The 14,471-nt window shown below is 32.8% G+C and overlaps 1 protein-coding gene across 1 annotated transcript in view; it reads left to right on the top strand.

Annotated features, from left to right (window-relative positions):
• The window catches only part of LOAG_16539 (hypothetical protein), a 25,702-nt gene that overhangs the window by 1,379 nt on the left and 9,852 nt on the right, over positions 1–14,471 (top strand). The window contains exons 2-9 of the mRNA XM_020449193.1: positions 1,106–2,764; positions 5,969–6,082; positions 7,351–7,415; positions 8,218–8,389; positions 10,212–10,335; positions 11,616–12,241; positions 13,172–13,268; positions 14,119–14,240. Coding sequence (XP_020307314.1) covers positions 1,106–2,764; positions 5,969–6,082; positions 7,351–7,415; positions 8,218–8,389; positions 10,212–10,335; positions 11,616–12,241; positions 13,172–13,268; positions 14,119–14,240 — 2,979 coding nt within the window. The remainder of the gene's footprint in view (positions 1–1,105; positions 2,765–5,968; positions 6,083–7,350; positions 7,416–8,217; positions 8,390–10,211; positions 10,336–11,615; positions 12,242–13,171; positions 13,269–14,118; positions 14,241–14,471) is intronic.

Here is a 14,471-nt window from a genome sequence, read left to right as displayed (position 1 = left end):
AATATAATAATAAGAATAATATAATAATAGTATAATAACAATAATAATAACAATAATAGTAATAATAATAATTATTATTATTGTTAATTATTATTATTACTAATAATAATATTAACAATAATAACAATAATTATTAACAATAATAATAATATTATTATCATTATTGCACGGTGATCAGCATGCATAGTTCTATTAGTATTTCAGAATGAGACTTCAGACCTTTGCTTTGTGATTTTAAAGCGAAAGTAACGACTAACATCCAACTGCATTCGCTCTTCCCATCTTTACTGTTACTTAAGTATTCTCTCATAATATATTAGGGTTGTGTGTGTGGATTGCATTCTCAAATGTTTTAATAATTGCTAAAAACACCTATCTTCCTCAGGTTCATTAATTTATACCACATCTCGTTAAGTTGCCTTTAGTTTTTCTTTTGTGAGAAAGATAGAAATAGCGGTGTCTTTCATTCATTTCCCATAATATCAAATTTATGTTCGATAATGAATCAACCATCATCAGCTTAGCTTTATCTTTTAACCCAAATCAGTTCATTTGTTTCCTCAAATCATTATATTACAAATTTGCAAATTCCATTTAAGTGGTCATCATTGATCTCCATCCATCTTTGATTTTTGTTTTCTTAAAATGGAATTTGGTCAGAAGCAACGAACAAAATTTTTTTCTCTTCTCGACTAAATTAGAATTTTTTTGAAATTAAAATGCGTCAGCTTAAGAAAAATACATTATGATATTTTAAACTGCAGAGAGCTGTTGGAAATGTTCGTTTTTTTTTTTACATCCTCCACACACTTCTTTTTCATATAAAGAAAAGAAGAACAAAAACTAGTGCTTTGTGTAAATTGGAAATTTACACGAACTCCAAATTCTCTTTTGGATATTTTAAGACTTCAAATGTTACTAAAGACAAACATCGCTTCTGTAATCACAACAGGATCAAGAATTTATCGGTCGAACCGTCTTATAGATTTAGCAATTCATTTGATCATTGAAAAACTTTGATCATTGGAAAACCTGGATATTTTAATTCGCCTTCATTTAATCTTCTCAGTGTCACTCTTAATCTGCAGATAATTCCTTATTTCAGGACTTCATTCAAGGGGGTTACTCCATCGAAGATCAGACTAATTCGGATGTCACCAGATGTACTCTCTGCACTGGGCTCTTCAGGAAAACCAAAGAAAAATTCTGATGAGAAAATGAAATCCAACCTGAAATCCATTCGTTCATCGATGATAAATGTAACTTGTGAAAAGTATTCAAATGTGGAAGATGATCGGCAGACTATTTCACCGGAAAGGTTAGCAGTCGCAGAACGAATTTTAGAATGGGAGCAACTTCTGATGTCTACCACCAATGATTTGCACTATGATCAAGCAAAGGATATAGGGAAAAGTTGGAAAAACGAGAATCGTTGGGACAAAAATAAAGGCAGTGTGAAAATCTGTGCAAATCTACCGTTCTTCGATCGAGATTATTCATTAACCAAAGAAAGAGAGGTGTGCCAAAAGGATGGACAAGGAAGTGAAAGGTTTAGAGAAAGGTCTATTGCCAGAGGGATAATAAGTGATGAGGAGGAGGAAAAGATGCAAGAAATCAGAAAAATAAAAGAAACGGTTTGTGCTCAAAGAAGTAAACTCAGAGTGGAAACAGAAGCTGAAAGAGGGAAACTAGCACACTATCCACATTTCCTAGCGCAAACGTATGCGGCTAGCAGAACTGATAAAACATCGGGTCACTGCCATTCCACCACTACTATCCCCACTACCATCACCACCACTACCATCACCGCCACTACCACTGCTATCACCACCATCCCTACCACTACTATTATCACCTCTGGTATTTCTTTCATTACTGCCATTACTTCTGTAACTCTGCCTCACTCGAGTAATTATAAGACAGATATTTTAATGGGTGAAGAGTATTCAAGAACAGATAATGATAAGTTGAAGGAGACGATAGGAAATGATGCTACATCTAGTACGACGGATGTTACCGTGGAAGGTATTTCTTCTTCAGGTTCATCTGATTTCAGTCCTGGTAGGTTGCAAAATACAAATCTTGAGATAAAGCTTGTAAAAGACGAAAATGGACAAAAGGATCATTTGAAGGAGAAAGAGAATGAGATGAACAAGAGGGATGAAAAGGAGGAGGAGGAGGAGGAAGAGGAGGAGGAGGAGGAAAAGGAAGAAGACGAAGGTATTACTCGGCGACTGCCAATTCGGTTGACTCGTCAACCATCCGAAGAGGGGTTTCATCAGGTTGTCAAATTTATAAAACGTGCAACACGAAAAGGAGAAAGAGAACTTTCAGAACCAAAATCATTTACTCTTACTGAATTTAGTGGACAAGGAAAATCCTCATCAGAAAAGGAAGACATTTGTGCTGTACCGGTTAGCAGAGACTCGACAAATCAAGAATTAGACAACTGCACCGTTTGTATGGGACAAAATTTAGATGCAGGTATTCAGCTTCAATTCGAATGTTGCGGTTCAGTTGATGAAACCTGTTCCAGATCTGCTAACTCTAGCTGTCGTGGTCATTCTTTAAATTGTGACATCATAGGATCGAAGTCTTCGGGTTGTAAATCAATTTGCGCCAAATCCAGAGAGATTCATGAAAATATGGTAGAAGTTGATAATTTATCGCAGCAGATACAGAAACAACGAGATCAGCAAAAATGTGATCAAGCAGAAATTTATCTGGAGATTCGTGGTCCACAGACGGATGAGGAATCAGAAACGTTTGTTTGAGCTTGTTATCTAAATCCCTCAGATTTTTAGTTTTGACTTCAAGCTATGAATTTAGTTTTGAACAAATTACCTTAATATGATTAAGATGTCGTTGTTTTGCCAATCTTTCAAAGTAATCACTCGAGTCCTTTAAAGCTTTTGCAACTTCCACAAGTTCTTAATATCCTGAAGCTAAGTATTTGTTTTGAGTCTTTATTCACACAGTGTATTTATACTACTAAATATTGAACCTAAGTTTACTTGTTGTATTTTACAAGCGATTGGAGAAATTATCTTAATAGTTACTACTATGCTGATATATCCTGATATCTGTAGGATAATGAATTCCATGCACATGCAAACTGAAGTAATTATTTTCTAATAAGTTGAATAAGCCAGCGCTTGTTAGCATGGACATAATTAAAACATTTAGGTTGAGATTTAAACGATAAAATGTTGCTCATTGGAAACGTAACATTCACATTTATTCACTGTTCAGGAACTTTTTTTTCATTTTTTCGTTGTAATATTTTTAAAACCAGATGGAAGTACTCGCTTCATCATCTGACCTTCTTGTGCAAAGTAACATTTTTTTTCTGCCACTCTTTATAAAACAACGGGAATTCAGAATCCAAAGTGCAAATAGTAATTTTAAAAATTGATGTAATTTCTTTAAATAAAGAATATGGAGGTCGATATTTTTATTTCAGTCTGGAAGATTTTGGAATAAAGTTTTGCTCTTTAAACTTTCCATTCTTCAGTAATTTATTCAGACTAGTCATTATTGCCTACGCAGGCAATTATTGCTTCAATTGTGTTATTACCCCTCCCCTCATCTTCTTCCGTAACTTTCACCTCAAGAACAATGAAATTTGAAAACCATATAACTGTGTCAGAGTGTGTATGAATAAAATATTTTCCCTGATTCGTGCAAACTGTCACTAGTTATTCCAAATACTTGTCAGTATTGAGAAATGTGAAAAATAAGTGTACACTGATAGGAACATGAGATTGAAATCTTTACTATCTTTAAAATTTCTCAAATTTCTGGAGGAAAATCATGTTTGTTGTAGTTCCACATCCATTTCAGTATTCCCAAAGAATGTACCGCTGCTGTCCGTTTGTTGTCCACCATGATGTCACTAGTTTTTTTTAATCCCAAAAAAAGTATTTCCTTCGTTATTGTGTTCCTTCAAAATGTTCGGAGCAATAAAAATCAAAACTAACTTGGCACATATATTTTTAAGCACAAAACCTATTGAAGGATTCGAGTGACCTTCCCACTGACCTATTTATTATGAAGTTTGGAAATTATTAAAATCTGAAGTTTCCGTGGCTAGAAAATTTGAATTTCTTAAAGAATCAATTGTTAAATGAAAAATGTTAACATTAGAGTTGTTAAGAATCTGACATTGTGGAAAGTACAGTTAAATTAGAAACACTTATTAACTAACTTTGCCATCATCATCCTCTCTGTTATCTGGATATTGCAGTGATTTGAAATAGCTACCAGTTTGATGACAACAACCTTAGAGGCGTGGAGGTAATGGGGGAGGACATCGACATTGGTTTCTGCAACAGTCATATGTCATGAGATATTAAAAGATGAAAAATGCTTCTGAAATATCACAGTAGTTTACGATCCTTATAGGACTCCTTTGATAATTTAGAAACGCTTTTGTGGAAATGATTTTGAGAAGTTCTGAATTATATTGTAAGACCAATAAAAAACAATGCGGGTTTGTAGTTCCAAATTTGACATAATTTTGAAAAATGTAAAAGTAGGAGATTTGTTGGTTGATATTTGCATGTTTAACCTTTCAGCAACACTTTTTCATCTCGTATTGCCGTCGCTGTTTGCCTGACCATTATTCAGCAATTGTCATTTTCAGCCTTATCGTGTAACCAATACATGTTTCTTTTATCATGTAACCTTATTCGATCATCATCTTATCAGTTATTTGCTATTGATCCCGGTTTTGCATTGTCCATCTCCTCTAATTGCTTCACCTTCATTTAGCTGACTTTTGGAATATTTCCACAAACCACTCTGAAACTTCAAACAATGAAAGCACAGCTCTGCCAATTTGTTTCTTTTCCAGTCCTCGGTCATCATCTGCGTCTGTTGTAAAGATTTTTCTGCGGTCATCTTGTCAGTTAAATACTGTTCATTGTAATTGCCATACTTCGGTGACCTTTTAGTAAGAGTGTAAATTGAAATTTATTTCCATGTACCATTCCATTAATCCTTTGATTTAGGAACTTAATTATTTTCACTAGTTAACTCTTTATTTGAAACTCTTATTAAAAAATAACCGATTGTTTTACTTCCCGAAGCTCTGACCATAACTTGAATATCATTAACTTTGATTGATAAAAAGAAAGATTCCTCTTTAGACTTCGTCAATTATTGGAATTTCATGTATATGCCAAAAATGCAATGAAATCAGCTGGGTTAAGTATGTTTATCAATGTTAAAGCATTCCTTATCGACAGGAGTAAACTTCGACAGTGTCCTGTTTGATAAAATGATGCATCTGTTAAGGAAATTCAAAATTATAACAAGAAATAGAAAATGTCCCATCAAGCGACATTTTCCCACTGATTCCCGCATAAATTTTTTGAAATCAATGTTAAAGTTTGGCTCTTTTCTCTCAGACTGGTAATATCGAAGCCAAAGAAGGAGGCAAAGTTTTCGGTATAATAATCTTCATAATTTTAAAATACATTATTTTGTCAGCTATCATTTCATATTAAAAACATGTAACTGAGACAGTTTCTAAAGGCTGAATGCAATCAAGATGCTGCAGAAATAAATAAGTTTTTAAGGATCACTGATCTTATCTGCCATTCGTCGTCCTCTTTCCTTTCCAACATTTAGTGATCATAACAACTAACTGTGATCCTTTATAACTTCATCTTCTACTTTTCATTCATTCAACATTATTGCCCTCTGATATTTAATCATGCTAAATTTGTCCTTTTTCCTTCTAGTTATTTAATTAATTCAGAGCAGTATGTTGACTTCAAGCCAATGTCTAATTATTTGCTGAAATTCATTTATTTCACTCTCTTAATTTTAGTCCTGTTTTGAGTATTATACTGATCAAGATCTATGAAAATAAGAGGGTTCGGGAGGGTGATGTGAAACTTTTGGCAATAAGGATTTGAAACAAAAACAAACTTTGTGAGATTAAATTTTGCGAAATTTTCAGCTCGACAACTATGCAAAAAACAATAGCTTACAAACCAACTCAGACCCAAATGATACTGAAGAAGAAACGATGCAATGAGTGCTTCGCTGATGCTATTTTTAATGCTGCTGACAGGTTTTCACTTTTTTCTCTCATAAAAACTGTATCTGATCTATTCATCACATTTGCTAACAAAATATTTCATCGCCGATCCGGCATTCCAGTCTGTATCTAAATTGAACCTTTACCGTATTGCAACACCTACTAACATATTTCTGTCAACCAAAGCTGGTCCCTGGGTTACTCCGGAATGTTTGCTTAATATAGTCTTCGAAGAGAAGACAAGGTATACTTTTTAAATATCAATCATTAGCGATGGTTCGGTTGTTGTGCAGGAACTGATATAAGATTTCAATAAGATCTGCATAGAAATATCAAATCGCTGCTCCACTTCGGATAGCAGTTGTTCGCAGTCCGAATAATTGTCTTATAACATGAAATCTTATCGGACTGGCATATCTGCAAATCGATTGAAATTTTGCCAATTTATCGAATATTATTAACAGTGTTGACGGATTATTAGCAATCCTGACAGTCAAACCGATTACTTGAATCCTCTTGCTATTTGGAGTTATTGGACAATTAGTATAGAAATGAGAATGGAATTTTTCAGATATTTTTCCTGTTAAACTCTTTAGTGTCCTATACTTGTTCTAATTTGATACATAGAATCATTTATATATTAAAGTTTCCCTTCTTTCTCTGAAATTTTATTATTGTGCAGCGAATCATTTCGCGATTACAATTCAGATTCTATAAAATCTGTAATTTGAGTTTGATTTGGAAAACACGAATTTTGTTCTCTAAATGCTTTTATCTTGTAGTATTTGTTTTCATTTTTTAAGAAACCTTGAAATATTTCGTTGTTAGCTTCAATTAAAATTAATTTCCAGAAAGACCTAAGCCATTCCTTCGAACAATATTTCTTTGTACATAGGTACGAATTACTTCAATCACTAAGTGTTTAATGGTAAAACAATGCGAAATGAGATTCCGAGAGTAGTATGATGATAGTAAATGATCGTATCTCATTTGAATTTACTTCCGGTGGACTTCGGAATTATATCTCTTAGTGCTTCTCCATCTGCTCCTCCTTCTTCCTCTTTATCTCCTCATCATCTTTTATTTGGTAAAAACGTGGTCAGTCCCGCCTGTGCTTTGGTCCTTACCGAATGTTTGCTTTTAGTATGAAAAGACCCAGTAACATGTTTGGTTAACCATTCTTCGCTATTAAACGTCTCGAAACTCTACAAACTTCGTGACTATATTCTTATAATTTATTAAAATCAAATGAATTTACAATCGTTTTTATCGAGAAATGGCGCATATTGTTGATTTTTCAGTGCGCACTTGAAAGAAGGATGTACGTCTAGAGTGTACGAGAGATGGATCTCAGGTTATGGGAGGGGTTCGAAAAATTGATCCTTTTCACCTCTTGGATTTCACCTATTTCCTGAACTGAAAAAAAAATTAAGGGTAACAATATAGAGAAAGAAATAAGGATTTGGATATTCGATTTGAGAAAAAATGGTTTTGTTTTAATGGGCCATATGATTTTCTGATATCAGAAGCAAAAATTTATCCAAAATATATCAAACCGCACGTTTTCGTGACATTTTTCAAAATTTTTTTCGAAAAATGGATTGAATTACAAAAACAGTGTAAAACAAGTGGAAAACTCGTTTTTTCCACCAAAAAAATGGTTGATTAGAATTCATATGCACCCAATCAGTATGTGTGACTTTTTTTTTTGCCGGCATCAATATTTACGGGATGTAAGGGTCGGTTGATTGCTCTTTTTTTTGTAGAGAAATCTAGAAATCTCCTCTGGAATTGAATCGCACGCTCCGCTTCTTGGGGGGTTAACTCATGAGTTTGGCATAAAGTTCTACATTATTTATTTAAATTCTGCATATTTCCTCACCCGCTCGCCGAAAAATGAATTTGCATGAAATTTTGAACGATTTAACACCATTCTATAAAAATGGCAATAAGCTGTCGACCATATTTACCTCTCTTTTATAACATTTTTTAATTTCATTATTAGGAAATAAGTTTTGTGTTTACGTTACATTTACATGGTACATGACGCATGAAATAGATTTCAATCTTAAGGTGACATAAACTCAATGTTACGTGAAGATTGCATTAGTAATAAAGATTTGTTTAGCGAAGTTTTTAGAGTGATTTTCAGCTTGATTTCACTTCAGACTTATCCAAGCGTTTGCGAGTCGTACTTGAAAGTTGTCACACTATTAACAGAGGTTACAAGCTGATGTCGCGTCTATGCAAAACAAATAATCATAAACTACGCCATACATTGTGTCTACCGATTCAACATCATTTGGATAAGGATTTGGAAAGTAACGAAGAATATGGATGGTTTGTTGGGCTTTTACAAGATTGCGATATCGATTGACCAGAATTATCTGTTAAGAACTACCGATTGATTAGAGTTTACATCTATACCATTCAAATTCTAGCTTATAACATCACATAGACTGGTTCCATTATTATCACCATTTTCTTCTAGTCATCCTTTCCATTATCGCATTCCTTCGCTCTTAACAATTTCCTCTGTGATGCAAATAACATCCACAAAGTTGATGTGTTATCGATATTGTGAAGCATTATCTTAAGACATATCAAGCCAAATGTTGCAGTAATTGGATTGCAAAACGGTTCAAATTAAAAATCGCAAAATTAAATAGATGGATTATAGTGATGTCATCTACTTTTTTCTAGTGCGATAATATAATTAATTACAGGACCTGTTTTTCTATTCTAATAATTCTCTCGTTTTTTGACTTTAGACTCATTTAAGCTTGATTTCTTCTACTGGATCAGTCTACGATTACCATACCTTTTTTCTGACGCAGTTTTTTGAAGCCTTTCTTCTGCTCAATGAGACAACAACAACTCTGTAGACGAACGAATCTTGTGAACATTAAGCATTATCTTATAATATACTACCAAATAATGCAATCAGTTAATAAGAAAACAGAATAAAAATTCACTTAAATGAAATCGATTGCATAGTTCAGTTAATTGACTCTCGAGACGCATATTTCTTGGGAGATTTTTCATTAAATAAAAGTTTAGTATTGTCCGGGATAAATATAGATAATTTCAATATATTGCCATCCAATCATGAGTCATAATTACCCAAACCAATCTAATCTGAATTAAGCTAGCCTCGTACCACCTAGATCCTATCTTCCATTGTTATACCAAATATGATTATGTGTTAGATGGTAATGCGCGGATCCTCATATACTCCCATGCAGTACCCAATCAGATATTTTCTCTTTGCTAGGAAGTGGAAATCTTTTCGGTCTTTATCGTTAATCCGTTCCCGGAACATAAGTTAGGAGGAGGTAAAGATTAGGTTTTATAAAAATTCTTCTAGTCAGCTTATTCACTATATGATTAGTGAAATGCTATGTAAACACTTGTTGACGGTTACCTTGTAAGTGTATTTCATCACTTTGCTAAGATGCAAGAAACACACATCATAGCTTACTGGAATATGAAACTTCAAATCATAGTACCTTCATTAAAATGTAACCAACAGTGCTTGTACAGATCATATAAATATCTATCTAAATTAGTTTGATTAAATTTGGTCTCCCTCCAGTTTCCTTCTCATTGGTCATTCTCAACAAATGCAGCAATTTACTGACTTGAACACTTGTAAATATTTGGTCTAAATAATATTTCTCAACCCAGTTTGACATTTCTATGATAAAATATGAACTATACCCTTGACTAATTTAGTGGAGGCTCGAAATTAAGAAAAAAAGGTCTAATTCAATCATAAATTAAATTTTTTTGCGTTTTGTATTTTTGGAGTAGATTTTGAATTTGTTAAAAACTTCTCAAAAAAACATTATTAAGGATGTTTATTATTGTCTCCAGAATATAATACATCTTAAAAAGAAGACAAGCATGATTTGGGATTTACTTTAATCACTAAAACTTTTCTTTTCAAACTTTTTCGTTGGTTTATGAATTCATTTCCCATGTGAAAATTTTCGGAATTTTTTGATGAGCTTGTCAGAATTATATAATCTCTTTAAATTATTTACTGCATGTCCCAATTCTTTAGACAATTTCTTTGCATTATAAAAGAGAATTAGAAGTTTCATTAGCCACAGATTTGAATGATCGTTCTTCTGCATTTATAACTTGTTCATTTTTCCAGCATAATCCGACAGCAGCAGGGATCGCTCGGCGAGAATCGAACTTTCATCATCAGTGACCCACAACACTATTCGGTCTCCGCAACGCTTTCATTAGGCAGACCCAAAAAATTATTCATCACCAAGGTTTGCATCATTTTATCCATTTACCTTCATATTACAAATCCCTTCCCAACAATATTAACAATAATGGTGGTGACAGTCACTAATATTAGTAGTAGTATTGATAGTTCTAAATACTGATAGTGATACTGCTGAATAATGACACTGTAGTGTGGTGTGAAATAAAGAAAGGAGTAGTAGCAGAAATTAGGCGCAAGGTTGAAAATGTTATTGCTTTAACAAAAGCACTTGTGATATTAAGTATGATAACACATTAGGAAGTAAGAGATAAAGAGCAATCTTTAATTTCAGCCATTATTCATCCATGATACTATTATGATTTCATTACTAGTCATAGGGACATTTTGAGTAATGCTTGGTGTATCACCGAGTGACAATATCTATAAGGTTTTTACCTGGTGGTGTATAACTATGTTCATCCAGTTAATTTATATGTTATCCATTGTTTTATTCCATTCATCTCCCCTTTTACACTTCAATTTTTTCTAAACCTTCGAATTCTTATTTCGAGAAAGTAATATTTAATAAATAAACAGAAATCAAAATCATAATTTGTGAATAAATGAAATGAACTGTAAAGCGTCTTTACTCTGATGTTAAATATTTGTGTGTGTTAAATATTATGTTAAATATTTATGTGTTTAATATTTATGAAGTCTGAGCTTAAGCCTAAAACATTAACATAAGTTTAATATAAAGGACCAGTCTCTTTAAATTTCGTGCAGTCCCAATTTTATTAGAAAATAATGGGAAACTGATACAAGAAACTGATGAAATATAAGGAATGGTGGAGAGCGGAGCAATTTTATGAATTGATTACGATCTGATTCTCTTAGAATGAAATAAAACCAACGAAACTTAGACTTTACTTAAATCTCTTTCCAGTTTCTTTTTGAAAATTTTTGAAAGAATTTTATGAAAACTTATGGTTGCACTTTTTTTTGCAAGTGTATTGAATTATATTTGTTAGAAGTCGAAGACCATAAATTTTCATTTAATTTATCATTTTGTGGCATGAAGTCTTTAAATGCATGGCGTTTAAACAATCATAAAACTCAGCAATGAGTAAAAGTGATGCAAAAATTACAAATTCACTAAACTCGTTTGACACTTTTTTACAACTGTCATAATTAGATCTCGTCGCACATAAAAGAGCAAATTTCCGTTTGAAGAAAGTAAAGAATGGACGAATCTCTTTATTTGTTTATTTTTCTGCAATTTTTCAAATGTTTTATGTTCAAGTGCTATTTTCCCAACTATTTGTTTAAAAATTTTAATTACAGGGGAAGATAACGGAGAGAAGTACGGCAGCAGCAACATTCGAAACGTCAACTACGATTATATCAAATCAGCAGAATTTGAATGATTCTAAAGGAATATCAACATCCAATTATGCCAGACTAGACCAAAAATCACCGACAGCAAGCTTGGGAACAAAAGGAATCTCTCCATCTGAAACTCATCATTTTCGAGATTCTGTCAACATTAACAATGACACTATTTCTTCAGTGCTGCAACAGAAACGCTCGAAAACTGTCCCGTTTTGTCCAACAACAATTGAGAATGTTGAAACTGGTTCCGTAACAAAATATTCAGATACTGCTACATCTGAGATTACCTTTGGTGTTCCTCATCCAGATTCGCCACATTCAACGCTAAATTCACGCGGATCTGCTGGCTATCGTGGTGATTGTTCCTCAGCTAACAGTTTGCATTCAATGGATTACAAAGATGGAATGAATAGAAGGCAAAACAACATTAACGAATTCCGAGAATCTCTTAGTAGCAGGCTTAGCCGTGGATTTCTTGAATTCACTCAGGGCAGCAGCGATAGATTGCAGAAATGGAAAAATAAATTACAAAACGGTCGGCGGCACAAAGATTCTAGCGAACCACCACCTGTGAACAGGTCTCTTTTATAGTCTTACTGATTCTTTGTCACTGAAATCAAACACATTTGGAAGCAATTAGTTTGGTAAGTAGCAGAAGGTAATTACCATCATGTTAATGCATTACTCTTATGAGAGGGACCTTATAGTACTTGAAAATGTCTTTCTTTTTAAAAAAAATGAATCAACTAAGAATTGTGTTAGGGTAAAAGTGGACGAAAAGAGCTGCATATAACATGCTTTGTCTGCTTTCGTCTATTGAAACATATGATTAATTACGAAACTGTCACAACCGATAGATGATTTTGATCGAAGACATGTAGGATATTAGGTCATAGTAGTAGTTAGGAGAGGATACAGAGATGACCTTTTCTTCTCCATAAAACGGTCAATCAAGATAATGGATATCGCTACTCGGATATAGTCGTTACTGTTCTTGAGTATTATTGTTCTGCAACATTATAACAATATTCAATGTTTCAATTTTGAAACTTTGAATTTTTCAAATAATTTTAATTAACCACAAAACATTTTAAAATACATGAAGCATGAGTAAATCTTCCATACAAGTTAGTGTTATCAGTGGCTCAGGACGAAACTTCGAATTTAAAAGAAAAAAAAGAACTTGTTTCCATCTCCGTGCAGTTTGCTTTGCTAATAATTTTGGCTAATTTGTTTATTATTGTCATAATTTTTAAAAATCCGCAGTCTCTGAAAATAAGAATTGAAATATAAGAATTGCTTTGACATGAGCTAATGACATATGATAAATACTGAACGAAGGGAACTAGCCTATCACATATTCATTTTATTCACATTATATTTCTCCGTTTTGTGAGAATCAAAGTCTTGGACTAATTGGCCATGAATTGTTTTATTAGATTTTCCAATCAAAATCTTGGACTAATTGGCCATGAATTGTTTTATTAGATTTTTCTTACTCTTTTCAGGAAAATGCTGACGACGAATCAAGAGCAGAGTGGACATTTGTCGGATGCCGAAGTAGTACTTGACTGGGCAACACTCAAATGTGATTCCACGGATCAGGTACTTGACATAATGGTTTTCATGAGTTATTCATAGATATGATTCAGAATTGTAAACAAACTATTTGTAAAAAGGTCAAATTTTCATAAAGAGCTTTCCATAAGTAAAATTTTTTTCTGAGAAAAGTTGAACTTTCTTAAAATAAGTTTTGTTAAAAAAAAACTTCCATCAATTCTATATATTAATAGCGGCAATTTTTCCAAAAATATGTGGCCAAACTAAATTTTTTTTTTCCATAATTTTTGAAAATGCTTTGTTCTCTTTTCTACCAGCATTTCACTTCTCTCTCTTATGACAATATTAGCTGAAAAAAAAAATCTGATATTGAAAGCGAACTAGAGATTTCCTTTCTAATTCTACTTGAAATATACATTCATTCATTTATTTTTTAAAACTTATTTATTTATTTTTCAACTTATTTATTTTTCAAAACTTTTTCGATAATTTTCGAGAATGCTTTGTTCTTTTTCCCTCCAGAATTTTACCGTTCTTTCTCAATCTCAAAAACTGCTGCTAAGCAATTAGGTCTTAATTTTTAATAAATTTGTTCAGTATTTAGCACCATTTTATTGTTAGCTTCCAAAGATATGAAAAAAGGACTTTAAATTTGGAATCATCATCTGTTTTCTAAACTATACACTTTTGATTGCTTTCAATTTTTTTTGCAACAATCATGCTCTTTTCTAACATTTCGCTTTAACAATCCTTCCGGTGATATAACAAGAATTTTGCATTTTACATTATTGTGTTGAAATTTTATTAGTTAAGTTTTTTTTACTGTTGTTCTAAAATTGCTTGGGAAATCTGTATAAAACTGAATTTTCGATAGAAAAAAATTTCACACTTTCAGATACATAATGCCAGATTTTCACGAGTAGGATCAGCTTTTGCACTGAAAACAAGCCGACCAAACTTGGTACTGCCAATGCAGTCAGCTAGTGATTTCTTCCTGACAGGCGAGAATACCGCCAGGTTTGTCTTTCTTATCGGGAGTTTTTTTGAAATATCAAATTTAAAAGAGCTTCTTGATTTTAAATCGATGTTACAGGATCATTCAACAACCTCTCACATGTAAAAATATTAATTAATCATAAACTATCATGTCAAACATGTCAGATATTTATGGAAGACACGAGGAAAGTTCCAAAATTCAGAGGAATGTTTGAAGATGGAAGGATAAATGTTTGAAAGATGTTTGAAGAT

This window comes from Loa loa, assembly GCF_000183805.2.
Source record: "Loa loa unplaced genomic scaffold supercont3.7, whole genome shotgun sequence".
NCBI classification, from domain to species: Eukaryota; Metazoa; Nematoda; class Chromadorea; order Rhabditida; family Onchocercidae; genus Loa; species Loa loa.
This window is presented reverse-complemented; position numbering and strand designations above follow the sequence as displayed.